General features: G+C 44.5%; 1 protein-coding gene across 3 annotated transcripts in view; it reads right to left on the bottom strand.

Moving 5' to 3' along the window:
* Positions 1-16,876, bottom strand: part of ADAMTSL1 (ADAMTS like 1) — a 460,511-nt gene that overhangs the window by 6,538 nt on the left and 437,097 nt on the right. For all 3 annotated transcript variants that reach the window (XM_088659038.1, XM_088659040.1, XM_088659039.1), the window contains 3 exons: positions 8,118-8,318; positions 6,843-7,023; positions 2,370-2,577 (listed from right to left, as the gene is read on the bottom strand). In XM_088659038.1, the coding sequence (XP_088515164.1) occupies positions 2,370-2,577; positions 6,843-7,023; positions 8,118-8,318 (590 nt within the window). The remainder of the gene's footprint in view (positions 1-2,369; positions 2,578-6,842; positions 7,024-8,117; positions 8,319-16,876) is intronic.

Genomic DNA, 16,876 nt, shown 5'->3' with positions numbered 1-16,876 from the left:
AATTAAAAAGGGGAATGTAACTCTAAGTAAATGAACTTGCTAGTGCAAGTTAGGAAGGATATTAAAAGACAATACATCCTCTCCTGCAACTCTGAACATTCCTGCAAAGTGCGGGTTGGCTTCTGTGAGATAGAGGATATGAATTTCCCCCTTTTGGAGATATTCCTGAATAGGCTGTAATGTCCATGAAAATGGTGGTATTTTATGAGTTGGCTGCAAAACTTGAGGCCTAATACCGTTCTGTGCAAGCTATCTTTCTTGGATGTGGTAAAGGTAGAATAGATCCCTGAGCCACATTCTTCTTGAAGAATGTGCTCCACCAACTGCTCTATCTAGTAGGTATACCATTGCATTTCTGACCCTAGCTCTCTTGGAGGGATCTGGTGAGACTGGAGACGGTAAGAATTTGGATGGAGGAGATGTAGGTTCATTCCAGACAAACACCATTGTGGATATTGTCCAGCACCCTTCGGTCTGACATGGTCTGCTGCCAATTAGCTGTCCTCCCACTGGAATGGCAACATTGCTGAGAGTGATGGGGTTTGTTCTGTTGAGTGTTGAAGGAGTAGGACTATTGAGTTCAGTTATGCTCCTGCTCATGGCCAGATATCACCTCCAACTTGATTCCTCACCAAATACTGTGGAGATTGCCTGCTTAAATGACTATATTGTCTGGAAGTGAAATGATCTAGCATGCTGCGGACACCCCAAAGGTCTAGAGTCAATCCTACCCTGAATTGAACTACTACTTCCCAGAAGGGACTCAATCCACCAAAGGAAACTTTTGACTCCCCTCCCATTACTCTGAACAGCCTGCCTCACAAACAGCATTTGAAATTCCTGAGCCCTAGACTTCAAATCCGTAGTCTCAAATATCTCCACTGCAAACGAACATGAGTAAAACTGGAGTTACAGTGAACATTCTTAATTCTTATGAGAAATGATTGCATGAAATTCCTGCCTTTAAGGCTGCCCCGACACCTACACCAAAACTAAATGATAGGAGACAGGAGATGGGGGGGGGGAGGTCTGTTTGCAGAGGGGACAACGTAATCTGCTTATATTCCATGCACTTTGGGAAAGGTAATCATTGAGCTTGGCCAATCGGAACCTGATGTCTCCTTGAGTGGACTCTGTGATACAATAGTGAAATGGCACTGATCCATGGCCGGTAATCTGTTCTTAATTGTAATCAGAATAATCAATTTGTAGGCCTGCCTGGGAATGGAGCCTTGTAAGTTTACACAATGCTTGAGAAACTCCTCTCCCTGTTCTCCGGTTGGAGAAATATTATATCAGAAAGCTGAAAGGTCAGGTGAAACAGATGAATTCATACAACTTTTTATAATTGAGCTTGGATATGACATCATGGGATGCTATAAACTAACAGCCATCCCTCTGGGGGAACTAGACATAAACCTTACCTGACATTCCAGGGAAAGTACAAATTTGACCATTCGCTTACAGCTTTTCAAGGAAAAATCTGATCCTTTTTAAATAAATGGCAGCATGATAAGTCAATCAATGCTGGAGGGAACATTTTCTAAAATCTACAAAAGCAGAATTTGTGTGCGTGTGCGCATACACATGTTTTTAATGCAGTTATCAGCTAAATGAAAGCTGATAAGTCTGATTTGGCCATAGGATACCCTACAATCCTTCTTCACCCCACCAAACCGTATTTTTCAGGATGGGCTAGCATTGCCCTCATTGGGGAAGCTCAATACTGCATACTGTGCAACAGACAGTAATGTAATGTGTAATGTATTTTAACCAGGAAATTATAAGTCCATCTGGTTCATCAGGAATTGTAGAATAAACGTTGCTAGTTGACCCACAAGGCCTTTACCTGTCTGACATAAGACATACTTTATTTGCTATTCTTTCCAAATTGGCTTACCATGCTGTGATCATGCTCAGTAATGGGGCGGATATTGCAGATGATGCAGTCATACGGCTATTATAATTTTATCAGGATATTACTGGGTTCTACTAAACTTAATTTCCCCGTGCAGCTAATATTTAACAACATCCATTAAAACATATGGCTTAATGCCGTCATTTTAGGGTCAACCAAGAGGGACAGCAACATGCGCTTACAATTTCCTTTAATGCTATTATGATTAATATACACCAAACTTTTTAAACACACACACGCACCATGTTAAAATACTAATTTTTGCCTGCACTGAAGCAACCCTGAGAGGCAGGTCAGTGTGGTTTTACAGGTGGGTAACTGAGGCTGGGATGATGACTTGCACAGGGCCATCTAGTAGAGAGACAGCAACCCAATTTTTTAAATGCATTCTCAACCCCCTTTTTAACCTCCTCACAATCCCAAACAATGACTGGCAGCTGCGTGTACTTACCTGCCCCCAGGCAGAAGTTGCCCACTCAACACACAGCTGTCTGTTACAGCTCTGGGTGTCTACCGGGCGCTTGGAAAGTTGAGCACATGCATCATTTGACATGGGCATGGAGCTGCCTGCAGCTGTCAGCTTTTGACATGTCACCCGACGGGTCTGAATGCCTCCGCCACAGCTTTGCGTACAATGGGACCACGACGTCACCATCCATCTAGCGCAAGGATAAGGGGAAAGGAAGAAGAGTTACTGGTGGGTGAGCCACAGGGATGTAGCAAAACGACCTGCCTTATCTTCCTTCTGAAATTGTACACTTTCAGTCAATTTGACTTTTATCCTTACATGGATTCTCACCTACTTCTGTGAAAGGCCAGTGGGACTCGAGAAACTCAAAATCTCTCTCTCTCTCTCTCTCTAGCAGTGAACATAGGTAGCAGGTGCTGAGTGAAGCGCAACCAAAATGGGGCCAGCGAGAAACAACAGGGGAGACAAGTAAAAAAAAGAAAAGCCACAACTTTTTCAAACCTGTCAAAGAATGAGAATGCCCAGGAGGTACTGAATGCTAGCTGTCAGTTTGGGGGGGGAAACAGGCCTGGGAGGAATTGAATCCTCTGTATCCACTCTTTATAGCTTTGAGCTGATCCTCAAACTTGGAGCTTTTCCCTTTTGCAAAAGAAGCTTCTTCAAATATTTAAGGGGGGGGGGCAAAGGCACCTAGGCCTCTAGGAGTTGGCTGCTATGCCTAGGACAATTCAAGAAAGCAAAATATTTTTTTCTTGTTTTCCTACTCTAAAAACTAGGTGCGTCCTATGGTCAGATGCGTCCTATGGAGCGAAAAATACAGTAATTCTTAAGGTTCTATCACACTGGCAGGCCAAGAATATACATTATGATGTTCTTTGAACTGTTTCTTTTTTTCTTTGTGGGGTGGTGGTGGAGGTGCTATGATTTGACAGTATAATTTAGGCTGAAGTCCTAACTAGGAAGCAAGGACCATTGAACACAAGTAAACATGAATAGGACTTCTCTTTCTTGACATTTAAATTAAATGAAAATGCAAACTCTGCAACTGTGAATTTGCTTTGATTCTTCTTCTGCTAACCGGGACTACCCCCACCCCAAACACCCCCCCTTCAAAACCTATCAGGTCCTGCCAAAACAAAGAAAACACACTTCCCCTGTCTTTGTATCGCTGCTCTTCGGAAAGGTCAAATCCACAGGTTTTTCTGCCCCTTGTAAATTTCAGCCCTGCATTTCCAACCTCTTTCTTTTTCCAAGCTTATGCACATTTCATCGGTTTCTTGGGAGTTGGGAAAAGCAGCATGGGCGCTGCTGCAGCTTAGGAGAGGGGCGAATGATTGTGCATAAATCATTCCTGCAGAATGTGTTCCCACCAGCAAGTCAGAATTTTGCTGTTATTAATGAGCAAAGTTTCGTATTTCGCACACTCTCCTGGTCCCAGTTGTCCCTTACAATTCAGCTGGCCATCTTTTGCCTAAAGCAGAGGTGTGTGAAACATTATGGAAAAGTAATAAAAAGGGAGCTGTTTCCAAGATGGCCACTCCAAGCTGATCATACAGATCTTTGTTGTCGTTGTTTCGTTCCTATTGGCGGCTGTGCTGCTGCTGTTGTCAGAAAAGATTCCGAGGTCATGAAACACTGGAAGCGGCCCATGATAGACCTTTCCTCCACAATGTCTACATTGGCCTAGTTTCTCATGACACAGCGAATGGCTTGCGGGGACCACACAAAACTTGCAGATCCTCAGAGAGCAACTCGCAACCACTTTGCTCCTCTGCAGTCTTTTTCTTCGCTTCCACGCCATACGGAGCTGAGCAAGGTTTGACTAAGCATGCTGTTGTCCAAATCCAAGCTCATGGCCGAGCTCTCTTTTTGCTAACCGATAGCTGTAGCAAAGGAAAAAAACTTTGGCTCTACAGCCTGTGGTTAGCGAAGAGAGAGCTGAACCATGTGGCCAAGTTTGGATGGCTCAGCATGGCACCAAAGTTGAAAAGGCAGAGGAGGCGCAAAAAAAGACAGCAAGCTTCTCCCTGGGAGCATGCACACTTGGGAAGATAAGTGGGTGGTCCCTGTGTCTGGGAGGTTGACCACTTGCCTGTCCTGGATGGGGGCTGCTCTCCTTCGTAAAGAACAGGTGCATAGGTTGGGGGCAGTCCTGGATCCATCTTCGGCACTTGAGGGTCAAGTAGCCTCAATGGCTAGGAGTGCCTTTTAGTGGTGTGCAGTGATTGTGTGTGTGTGTGTGTGTAGGGGAACAGTTAGGGCCAGATGCGCCAGCTTGCGAAGGCAATTGGGAGGTCCGATGTTGCGTGTGTGACACCCCAATATTACGTGTCTGAGCATCGCGTCTCCCTCTCTGAGCTGGGCACAAACATTTAGGGGACTAGTCTAGTCCCCCTAGTCCATTGACTGGACGCCACTGTACAGGATAGATATGGATTGTAGCTAGTTTTACGTGTTTACGTCACCTCCCAAACCAGACGTGGATTGAGGGTAAATGGGAGTATGTATGCAGCCTACATTTCCTCCAAAAAATGGGTTGAAAAATCTAGTCTCTCCCAAGCACAAGTCTAGGAATCTTTATGTCTAAGATAGGTAAAGTAAAGCGACCCCTGACCATTAGGTCCAGTCATGACCGACTCTGGGGTTGCGGCGCTCATCTCACGTTATTGGCCGAGGGAGCCAGCATACAGCTTCCAGGTCAGGTGGCCAGCATGACAAAGCCACTTCTGGTGAACCAGAGCAGCGCACGGAAACACCGTTTACCTTCCCGCTGTAGCGGTACCTATTTATCTACTTGCACTTTGACATGCTTTCGAACTGCTAGGTTGGCAGGAGCTGGGACTGAGCAACGGGAGCTCACTCCATCTGCAGGGATTCGAACCGCCGACCTTCTGATCGGCAAGCCCTAGGCCCTGTGGTTTAAGCCACAGCGCCACCTGCGTCTCTATGTCTAAGATAACACTGCATAATAACATGGGGAGTGTGGCCTGCAGTTTGGCTCAGTTTATTTATTTTAAACCACTGGTCATAACAAAACAGATCACAGAATACAGTAGTCTCCGAAAAGTGCTGGGAATTATTGCTTTCTTTTACTAAGCTGTGCTTTTTACAAGCCATCTCATAAAAGGAACTATGTGACTATGAAAGCTGGATTCACCCAATACTTTTCCTGTCTCCTGCATTCGTATGGACCTTGTTTCTCTCTGGTTTTTTTTTACAAGAGTTTCCTCACTTGACTGCCGGCAGGGAACTCTTCATTTACCGCAGGCAACCATGTGTGTGTGTGTGTGTGTGTGTGTGTGTGTGTGTGTGTGTGTGTGTGTGTGTGTTTGTGTGTTGGCTTTATAAGGCTGATTAATATTCTACCTACAGCCTTTTAAATGTGTTTGTGGGATTGGGGGGGGGCACACGTTATTGTTTTAATTATTTACTTGTGTTTTGACCTTGTATTTTCATCCTGTGAGCCGCCCTCAGATCTTGTGATGAAAGGCAGTATATAAATCTAATAAAGAACAACCACAACCACCAGGCAGTTTCAACCCTGCAGTGTAATCTGCACTTCAGTAGGACTGGGAATGTGCACAGCGCATGTTGAAAACACATGAATTTTGCCGAAGAATCCTGGGAACTGTAGTTCCCCCCTCACCGAGCTACAATTCCCAACACTCTTAAGAAAACCACAAAATTATTAAGGGAAATCGTGTGGTTTAAAAGTGCATTGATGGTGCTTTCCATGTATGGTGTGGAGGATCAATGTTTTGGTCAGCAAAAAGGTCAAAAGGTAAAGGACCCCAGGATGGTTAAGTCCAGTCAAAGGTGACTATGGGGTTGCAGCGCTCATCTTGCTTCCTTGCACAAATATTTTATAGCCCTGATTCAACAAGAGCCATTTATTTTTGCGGTGCACACACAGCAAGGGCAAGCAGAGCAAACCTGGACCCAGATACTTGCAGCTACTACTGGATCTGCACATAGAGTTTATAATAGGTAAAGGTAAAAGACCCCTGGATGGTTAAGTCCAGTTGAATTTGACTATGGGGTGCAGCGTTCATCTTGCTTTCAGGCCGAGGGAGCCGGCGTTTGTCCACAGACAGCTTTCCGGGTCATGTGGCCAGCAGGACTAAACCGCTTCTGGTGCAACAGGACACCGTGATGGAAACCAGAGCGCATGGAAATGCCGTTTACCTTCCTGCCACAGCGGTACCTATTTATCTACTCACACTGGCATGTAGATTGGCAGGAGCTGGGACAGAGCGACAGGAGCTCACTTCGCGTGGATTCGAACCACTGACCTTCTGATCGGCAACCCCAAGAGGCTCAGTGGTTTAGACCACAGCGCCACCTGTGTCCCTGCTTTTGGTCAGCAGCACACTCTTAGATAGAGAAGGGAACCATTATGACTTTGTAGTGATGCTTTGTAGCACATAATTATACATTTCAGGGGAAAGGCCAAACCTCGAAGGACAATCTCTTCTGTTACAAGCAACTGGCTGCAGAGCCGGTTTGGGCTTCTCCATGCAGTGGGAGATGTTGACTTGGGCTCTGTCCAGTAAGCATCTCAGCTGGTGATGCTGCAGACCCTTGTTACCGCAGGAGGCTGAGCAGGGCGACATCTTATCCACCGACCACCAGTAATCTGCAAGAGCAGCAAAACATCCAGGTGAAAAGATCGAACAGAGTTAGATCCAATAGAGTTTATTAGTTAGGGGTAAAAGCAGCAGACTTCTCAACCCATCTTTTTTTTCTTTGCATCAATATATTTATACAGTTATAGGTCATGGGTGGGCAAGTTGTTTTTTTTTTACTCTCGAGGGCCACGTTCTCTTCTGGGTAACCTTCTGAGGGGTGCATACCAGTGGTGCGTAGAGTCTGAGACAGAAGTAGGTGCCGCGTAAATTTTATCTTTGTAGAGTAGGTGGGTTTTTACATGGTGCACACACTCAACTCACCCTCTATCCTTCATCCAGACAAGAAAGAGGCATTTTCAGAGTCCATTAACACACATTCCGTGAAACTGTGTTCTGCGGTACCCACAGCAGTTCCTTAGATTTCCAAATGTGATCCCATGTGACCAACCAAAAAGGTTGGGGAAACCTGACAGTCATTGCCATTTAGTGTAATTGACTTTTGCTCCACCACCAGAACCCTTTTGATGCAAGTAACCAGAGCCAGATTTAGGTTTGATGAGGCCCTAAGCTACTGAAGGCAATGGGGCCCTTTATATGTCCAGCTGTCCTTTGTCAACAACAAATTGTTGCTGTTTTTTGTGTTGAATATATCCTACATGGTAATTTATGGACCTAATAGGGATCTAAAGCCATTTGCTGTAAGTAGGTTTTATTATATTTTGGAAATGTACATCCAGTTTTTATCCTGTAATTTTTTTGGGGGCCCCCAAGAGATTGGGGCCCTAAGCTATAGCTTGTTTAGTTTATACGTAAATCCGGCACTGCGTGGAGCTGCTCAAGTAATTCAAAAGTTCATTTGATTGGGTATCCTTAACATTACACCGTAGGGTATAAGCGTTTGATATTTGGGGACGCTGGTGAGGTGTGCCCTCTTCTTTGAGCTTACTGACTCTGTTAGCAATATTCTAAAATCCATACTATATTGCCCAGAAACTGATTGCTTCCACATGAAATTTGTGTGCTGTTTGTTTGTTTAAACAACAGCAACTGTATTACCTATGCCATTACACCAATTCCAAAAATGTAGAGGTGCAGTTTTTACCTTGGACTGTCAGAGACGTTTTTTGTACGAGCAAGCCTGCCTCGTTCTGAGCCATGCAGCTGATTTCTCCTTGATAATCATGGCTGATGTTCAGTATCTGAATAATCTCTCCAGATGACAACACGTGGTGAGGCATGCTGAAGGGCTGACCAGCATGAAACCAGGTAATGTTAGGAGCGGGGTGACCATTCACTGGGCAGCCTAAAAAGAGAGAGAAAAGGGCACATATCAAATCCCAGCAAACTTGGTCCCCAATAGCAAAGAACCCAAAGATATTCTTGACTTAAGCATTTATATCTGCATTGTCCTGTTATATTCAAAATGGCCAATGACATTCATACGAAGAGCAATAAAGATTATGAAATAGATCCTTTGCAAACCAATCACCAAATAGACGCTACCTACAAGAGAATAGCAGCAAGCTCTGAGCTGCTGGCTTAATTATACTGGCCCCACTCCAGAGGTGGTTTTAGAGTAGTGCGATTGGTTTGGCCACACTGGGCACCAACACCACAGGGGGCACAGCAACAACAATGCAAATTGGAGCATGAGAGGGCCCCTCGACTGTTAGCATAGGGCACCACTTAAATTTTAGGGCCCCTGCCCCCTCCTGACATTCACTAAGGATGGGGTCAGAATAATAAAGATGGCAAGGCTGGTGAGTCCCTGCACATCATTACCAGCTGGGGGGAGGCAGCAGGCGGACTGTTTGAGCAGCATGGAGCCTGCGTGCGCCCAAGCCACCGCGTCACTCCCAGGAGAGACGTGTGGGTCGGGTGCGCTGCAGGCCCTGCGGTGAGTGCCGCCTGCCATTTTGTCACCCCCCCCTCAGTGGTGATACCCAGGGCGGACTGCACCCACCGCACCCCTCTTCTTCCACCCCTGATCATTACTATGAGGATCCAAATCAGGGGTTAGTACCAGCAGTGGGCCCTGCCGAGGCCACCAGCTCTGGCCCTTCCCCCAATATACTACATTACGTCTAGCCCTCTTTTAAGTATTACACATCTAAACGCCAAGGCAGGTCTTATAAAAAACATCAGTGCACTTTGCAACCTGTTTTCACAAAGCTGGACTCTTTTGCTTACACCATTCCCCACCCCCCAAAAAACTGATGGCTCTAAAGTGGCGACACCGATACTTGCACAGACATCCGTAAGCCTTGGCTCCTACAAAAGGTTCTATGCACAGCAGACAAGGGCTTTTGCCTCCACAGTGCGCCGTGCCTGTAACTTTTGCATTGTGGCTAGGCGTGATCTGGCCCCGAGTGACTCCTAGTTTTTATGCATGTTGCAGATGGGAACAGAATGTATAAAAGTACATCCGCAGGTTCATAACAACTACACTGTAGGCCAAATTCAGTTTGTCCTCCGCCAATTTCTCTCTTTTTTTTCATCTCCTACAAAGTTCTGGGTTGCCAAATAAGTCAAGCCTTGTTCTCATCGCTATATATTTAATTTGCATCAGCTATTACTACCTCTTCCAAAACAAATATATAAGATAATGGAAATACCACAAAGTCAAAAACGGGAAAATAAATAAGTAAAACTCGCCCCCTGTTCTTGCGGCATGTGCAGTGAAACATTTTCCTATTTCTCTCTTTCTCTCTCTCACCCTTTCTGATATCTATGAAAGTAGTAAGTAACATGTATTTCTCACTTGCACCTGTGAGAGAAGCATCAATCACCTTTGACAGGCGAGATATTCTACATATATTATTTAGTACAAAACATAGTATCTTGCACAGAGAGAATAAAATATAAAGAGATACTGAAGACTGACCTCTCGTTCTGTGGACAGGAATATTAATCCCACCTAATGCATCTTATTGCTAGTAACTCTTATTCTGTGTTTCCTATCTGTCATACATTTTGACTACTTTTTGCTCAAGACTCATCTAAAAGGGCACAGCCTATGGAGGTAAATAAGCCTTTACATCTATCTGTAACCATAATAATAATAATAATAATAATAATAATAATTTATTATTTATACCCCACCCATCTGGCTGGGCCTCCCCAGCCACTGTGGGCGGCTTCCAACAGATTAAAATACAATAATCTATTAAACATTAAAAACTTCCCTAAACAGGGCTGCCTTCAGATGTCTTCTAAAAATCTGGTAGTTGTTTTTCTCTTTGACATCTGATGGGAGGGCGTTCCACAGGGCGGGCGCCACTACCGAGAAGGCCCTCTGCCTGGTTCCTTGAAGCTTTGCTTCTCGTGAAGCATGGGGGTATATAGACCTTTTAAATATTCCACTGTTAAGTCCCTTACAGTGGCTTCCCATTTGTGATGGATTGGGCTGGCTTGAATAGAACTCCAGGGTGTTAAGTGTTAAACCCAGCCTCTTAGTTGATTGACGCATTCCATTCCTGAGGGGCGGGACTGCCACGAGTTTAAAGGGGATGGGGAGCAGTTAATTCAGTAGAGAGAGAGAGAGAGAGAGTTGAGAGAGGGTTTTGGGAGCGGGAGTGCGTGGGTGGTAGTGGAGAGTAGAGCGTTTGAGAGGTTTACTGGAACTGAATAAACTAGTTTGAGTTATATGTAACTAAGATAATGAACTAAGAGTTTATACAAATGAAACCATAAAGAACTTTACATGTCCTCCAGTTAAATAAAGCTTTCTTAAATGTTGTGTTAAAAACGGATGTTCCTCCTTATTCCAGCAACGTATCTGACACTCCAAAGGGTGGTGACTGAAGAGAGGAGGCAAAACTAAACCTGAGGAGCAGGAGAATAGTTTATGCCGCAAGGTCACGCACAAGGGAGGCAAGTGCCAGGGAAAAGGGTGCCACAAAGGAGCAAGGGTTGCTAGGGCAAACAGCTGCTGAGCTGAACCTGAGGTGAAAGGGAATCCTTATTGTGGGAACAAGATTGTTCCTGTAACACTTGCTGGGAGTTATTAAGGATACTGAGCCACGTTATTTTGAGAGCTGGAACTGCACTTCATTTACTAGCAAACCCCATATATAAACAGGGAGTTTATTTGGGAGGAAGAAGGAATAGTGGGTTGTTTGTAAAATAACTGAATTCCTTTGACACACTGCTAGTGATAGATAAGGGGAGCTACATCGCTAATTTGGTGGGGATCCGCACATTTTCGGTGTGATCGTCGCAAATTTAGTGACAGCGGCGTGTGATATCGTCGCATATTTGGTGGCAGCGGCGGGACCCGTCACACCATTCTTCCCGCTTTGCAGTGAATAGACTACAAAGTTTGATAAGTTTAAAATAAGTTTACTTACAAACTCATTCAAGGTCTGAGTCCTGCGTTTTTCTATACAGCAGCAGGTAAAAAAGCTTAAGTTTACAAAATGTGGCAAAAGCTTCTGAACACACTGTCTGAACTTGAAGTGGTCAAGCTCAGAAGTCTACTCTGATCAACTTCATATGGTGGAAGAGAGCGAATAGCAGAAAGAAGGTAAAAAACCCAACAACTTTCCTAGCTGCCGTTTACTGGACAAAAGGGGGCGTGACCTTGCGCAACAGCTGGGAATTATAGTTTTGTGAGGGATGAACTACAGTTCCCATGTGCTTTAAATGTATGGTGTGCACTCACCCGGAGAGAGCGGGGCCCTGCAGTCTAGCTTCTCAGAAAGATGCATTCTCTCCCAAGATCCCAAAGTTAGACTTGCAGAGTGCTGGCAGCCAGGCAAAACTAGCTCTGACTTGTGAACTGAACAAATATGATATGGAAGTCACCAGGGGAGAAGACAATAAATATGGAACAGCAGGATTTCCTTTTTACAGTTGACTGTACTTCTCTGGTCATAAAAAGCACACTTTACTAGCAAACTCTGCTGTTATTGTTTCATATCTCCCATGAATAGGGGCCTTTATTGCTTTTTTAAAAACTACTTGTACTGAAAGTCTGGGTCACAGGCTGGACGCGAGTCAAATGATGTGGGTAGAGGCTGGTTTTTGCACTGCTCCATAAGAGTCAGATGAAGGGGTGTTGAACCTGGTGCCCTCCACATGTGGCTGGACTTCAACTCTGACCATGGGCTGGGGCTGAGGGGACTAGGAAGCCAACAGGCCCAGGAAGGCCATAGGGTCTGCATGCCTACCTTAGGAGCAGGTGCATGGTCTGTGGAACCATTAGATCCCAGTTGTGGCTTTAAATGCCTAAGAGGCTTCTGTGGCATGGAGCATCTTTCCCTCTCCCCATCATCCCCGGCCACTGGACCTGCTGGCTACAGCTGGCAAAAGCAGGAGTCTAACAACATCTGGAAAACCACAGGTTCCACATCCCTAGTTTAGTTTTTTTTTAAAACATACTTTTTATTAATTTTACAAAATACAAAAAAAAGAAAAAAAACGGTACATACATAAACACCTTTTCCACCTCCTTCCTACCCACCCACATGGGTCCTCCCCTGCCACAGAAGTATCCCATGTATGTGAACAGTCAGAGATGGTCCATTTTATGCTTGGATTTCTGTCCTCCTCCCCCTCCCCTGACCCCAAAGCCCCCCCCCTGCCACCAGGGAGCTCCAGCAAACCAGGGCAGTACGCAGGAGGCCATCCTTCCAACCATCTATTGTCATACCAAAAAAAGAGAAAAATAGAAATAGGAAAAAGAGAAAAAAGAAAGGGCAAAAAAAGAGACAAAAACAATACAAAACAGAAATTTTTTTCTTACATTCATGATTGTAAAACCATATTTTGTGGGCTTCCCCTCCCCCCCCTTCCCCGGTTTTCATCCCTTTTTTATCATCTGCAACAGTTTCTTACTTTATAAAAATACACCTTTGTAACTTATACAACTTATAAATCAATTGTTAACATTTTCATCTAATATTCAAATCACTGAAAAATCAAACTCCCATTTTATCTTCCCGTGCCTAATTTTTTCTCCCTCTATAAGCCTCCATATTTTCACATTTTCCAAAATCCATTCACTTTTAAAACTATAACTATTCTCAATTTAACCTTACATCCCCGATTACCGGCTCCACCCCCCCAATCCAGCAAATTCCATAATCAGCAGACCAGTTATAAACCTGTTATTCCATCCATACAATCACAACATCACTTTCCCTTCACCCCACCCCCTGTTTACAGTCTTTTGCCATCCAGGCCACCATACAGGACCCCTGAATTTCTTCTCTTCTCTGCATATTTTTTCCTTCTTCCCTGTGGGCGTTCTGGAGTTCCAATAATACCAATCGTGCCCCCCTCAAAAGCAGGGCACTCCATCCAACTTTTTGTAGAGTAAAGTCATCATTTTTTTCGTGGTGTGCTTCATTTTGTGTTGAATCATCACAGTCCTCATCTTCATCTTTTCCTTCCAAATCACAGTCACCATCATTGTCATTCTCACATTCATCTTTTTCAGTGTCAAAAGCTTCATCTTCTAAAAAATCATATTCTGCCATCACCATCTGAAATTTTTGCTGTAACTCTTGCCGTCGTGTCTCCTCTTGACATAGCTCTATTCTTGTTTCCCACATTAAGGTCAAAACAGACCGCTGGAACTCAGGGGAACACTTTTTTGTTGACATAATTCAATCCTGCCAAGGTCAAAACTTGTCACGTGGGGTGGAATATGATCACAGTTTATTTTCTCGACTCCATTTTAACAAGCTGGCTGCATTCTTCAAGTCTTATTAACAATAAAGTTCGAACTCACATTCACAAACATTTAAACCAAAAAAGAAATTCCACAAAGTCCAGAAATACAAAGTGAAATAAAAATTGACTTATAAATCCTGATCAACTCACTGGGTTGTCTGGGCTGCCGGCTCCCGAGGAAAAGAAAGGTTTTTCTTAGCCTTTACCTCTTGCTGCAGGGCAGTCATAAACCACAGTCTCTCTCCCCTTTCACCCTGCATCAAAGGGGAGATTCTCTTTGATGCCTTTGAGGGATCCTTTTGAATTGCAAATCTTCTGTTTACGGCTTCGGGTTTCTATTTACTGTCTCTTTTGTTGCCGTGGGGGGGGGGGTGGCTTCCTCTTTTCTCCCCTCTCTCCCAGATCCAAATTGTTTTATAATCCAAATCGTGAGGTTACTTACAGTCTTTTCCAATCGTTTTATTTTCGGAAGAATCCAGCGCTCTCCGCCTTCGGCTTGAAGCTTCTCCCTGCTAGAATAACGTTGCCGCTCAAAATGGCCCCCGCGACTTCTACCCTCCTCGCTCCGGAGCTCTTATTAGAGCTAGCTGAAGAGTTGGGGAGTCCGGATTGGGGCTGTGCCGAGCAAATTTGCCCCCGGGACGCCCTTCCCGAGGTTCTAAGGGGCGCAGCGTCGCTCTCGCTGCCCTCCCCACTCCTAGCAGGGACGGGCCGTCTCGGAGACGAGACGAAACCCCGCCGATCGGCGCTGGCGCTGAACCCGGAAGCCCCACATCCCTAGTTTAGTGGCAAACCCCTTACCCATTTCTTTTGGAGATGGAGCAGCAGGTCGCTAAAAATATATATATGCTGATTTTAATCTTTAAAGCCCCAAAGGGCAGAAAACAGCTTAGTTCGTGAACGTTTTGGCTCCCGAATGCCGCAAACCTGGAAGTGAGTGTACTGGTTTGAGAACTGTTTTTGGAAGCCGACCATCTGACGGGCCTCCATGGCTTCCGATGGGCTGCAGGAGCTTCCTGCAGCCAACCAGAAACCACGCTTTGGTTTCCGAATGTTTTGGAAGTTGAACGGACTTCCAGGACAGATTTCGTTTGAGAACCAAGGTATGACTGCATAGGTTTTCTAACCCAAGATGCTAATGATTCTGTTCAGATCTGCCTCACCAAGTTCAGGGGAAGAGGAGAGATATAATTGGGCACCATCTGCCTATTGGTGGCAACAGGCTCCTCCAGATCCTTCTTGTGACCTGAACTGCCTGCCTTGCTTTTTCAGTGATTTGGCAGCTCAATGCAATTGCTGCCGTCATGTCTAGCACTTGACTTAGCTATCATAGCTCTCATATAGACACAAAAACAAAACAAAAAATGTATTTCAAGTGCAATGATAAAAAGAGAATCAAAATCTAGAGACCCTACCTGCCCGCAGACTGTCTCGCCAGAGTGGTGCATGCTCTGGTTATCTCCCGCTTGGACTACTGCAATGCGCTCTATGTGGGGCTACCTTTGAAGGTGACCTGGAAACTACAACTAATCCAGAATGCAGCAGCTAGACTGGTGATTGGGAACAGCCGCTGAGACCACATAACACCGGTCTTGAAAGATCTACATTGGCTCCCAGTACATTTCCGAGCACAGTTCAAAGTGTTGGTGCTCACCTTTAAAGCCCAAAATGGCCTCAGTCCAGTATACCTGAAGGAGCGTCTCCACCCCTATCGTTCTGCCCGGACACTGAGGTCCAGTACCAAGGGCCTTCTGGAGGTTCCCTCGTTGCGAGAAGTGAGGTTACAGGGAACCAGACAGAGGGCCTTCTTGGTAGTGGCGCCCGCCCTGTGGAACGCCCTTCCATCAGATGTCAAGGAAATAAACAGCTATTTTACTTTTAAAAGACAACTGAATGAGGCCCTGTTTAGGGAAGTTTTTAATGTTTGATGCTGTATTGTTTATAATATTTGGTTGGAAGCCGCCCAGAGTGGCTGGGTGGGGTATAAATGATATATTACAGTGGTACCTCGGTTTATGAACACAATTGGTTCCGGAAGTCTGTTCATAAACTGAAGCGTTCATAAACTGAAGCGAACTTTCCCATTGAAAGTAATGGAAAGTGGATTAATCTGTTCTAGACGGGTCCGTGGAGTACTCAACCTGAAGCTCAATCCATTCCAGATGGGTCTGCGGCTTTCGTAAACCAAAAATTTGTAAACCGAGGTGTTCATAAACCGAGGTTCCACTGTATTATTTATTATTATTATTATTATTATTATTATTATTATTATTATTATTATTATAAAATCCCCACCGCCCCAAAATCTTCCTTTTAGCTTCTTGGAAAGGTCCACGCCTTAAATATAAACACATAACATTGTACAGTACACTTATTATTAATGGGTCACTAATAAAAATATGTGAAAACTGATGCTTTTCAAAATTGTTGTGGCAACTGTTTATAGGTCCCTGGCAATGTATTATAAAACAGAATACTAAATGCAGGAACTGGCATGCATGGCATTGATACCTTTATCTATATAAAATTATTCTAACAGTCCTAGGTGGTGGCTGCCATGGGTAGATTTACTGTCTTTGATTTAGTTTCCAACTATTTCAAGTGTTACTTATACCCCAGTTTCTCTTAAAGCTTGTGAACTTGAAGCTTCATTCCTAACCCAGCAGCATCTCTGTTGCTGCATTATAAACACTATCAAATATTATTATACAGATTGCACACACACACACACACACACACACACACACACACACACACGAAATCAGGAAGATTGGATTTCTGCTGATTCTTGGAAATAAATAAGGAAACACCAGGGATGCTTGTCAAATGTTTCCACTTTTCTCTGTGTAACAAGAATGGGTAGCCCTGAAGGAGGGTAGTTATCAAATTAATATTTTGGCGTTCTCACAGCCCAAGCCTACAGATGTCTACTCAAATGTAATAATAATACAGTGGAACCTTGGTTTATGAACACCTCGGTTTATGAATTTTCGGTTTACGAACGCCGTGGACCCATCTGGAACGGATTAATTCACTTTCCATTTCTTTCAATGGGATAGTTCGCTTCAGTTTATGAACGCTTCAGTTTATGAACAGACTTCCGGAACCAATTACACCCATGCTTCGGGTTAAGTACGCTTCAGGTTGAGCACTCCGCGGACCCGTCTGGAACGGATTAATCCA

Source organism: Zootoca vivipara, chromosome 15, assembly GCF_965207765.1.
Source record: "Zootoca vivipara chromosome 15, rZooViv2.hap1.1, whole genome shotgun sequence".
Classification (NCBI taxonomy): Eukaryota; Metazoa; Chordata; class Lepidosauria; order Squamata; family Lacertidae; genus Zootoca; species Zootoca vivipara.
Note: the sequence above shows the minus strand (reverse complement) of the source record. Positions and strands in the feature narration are given on the sequence as shown.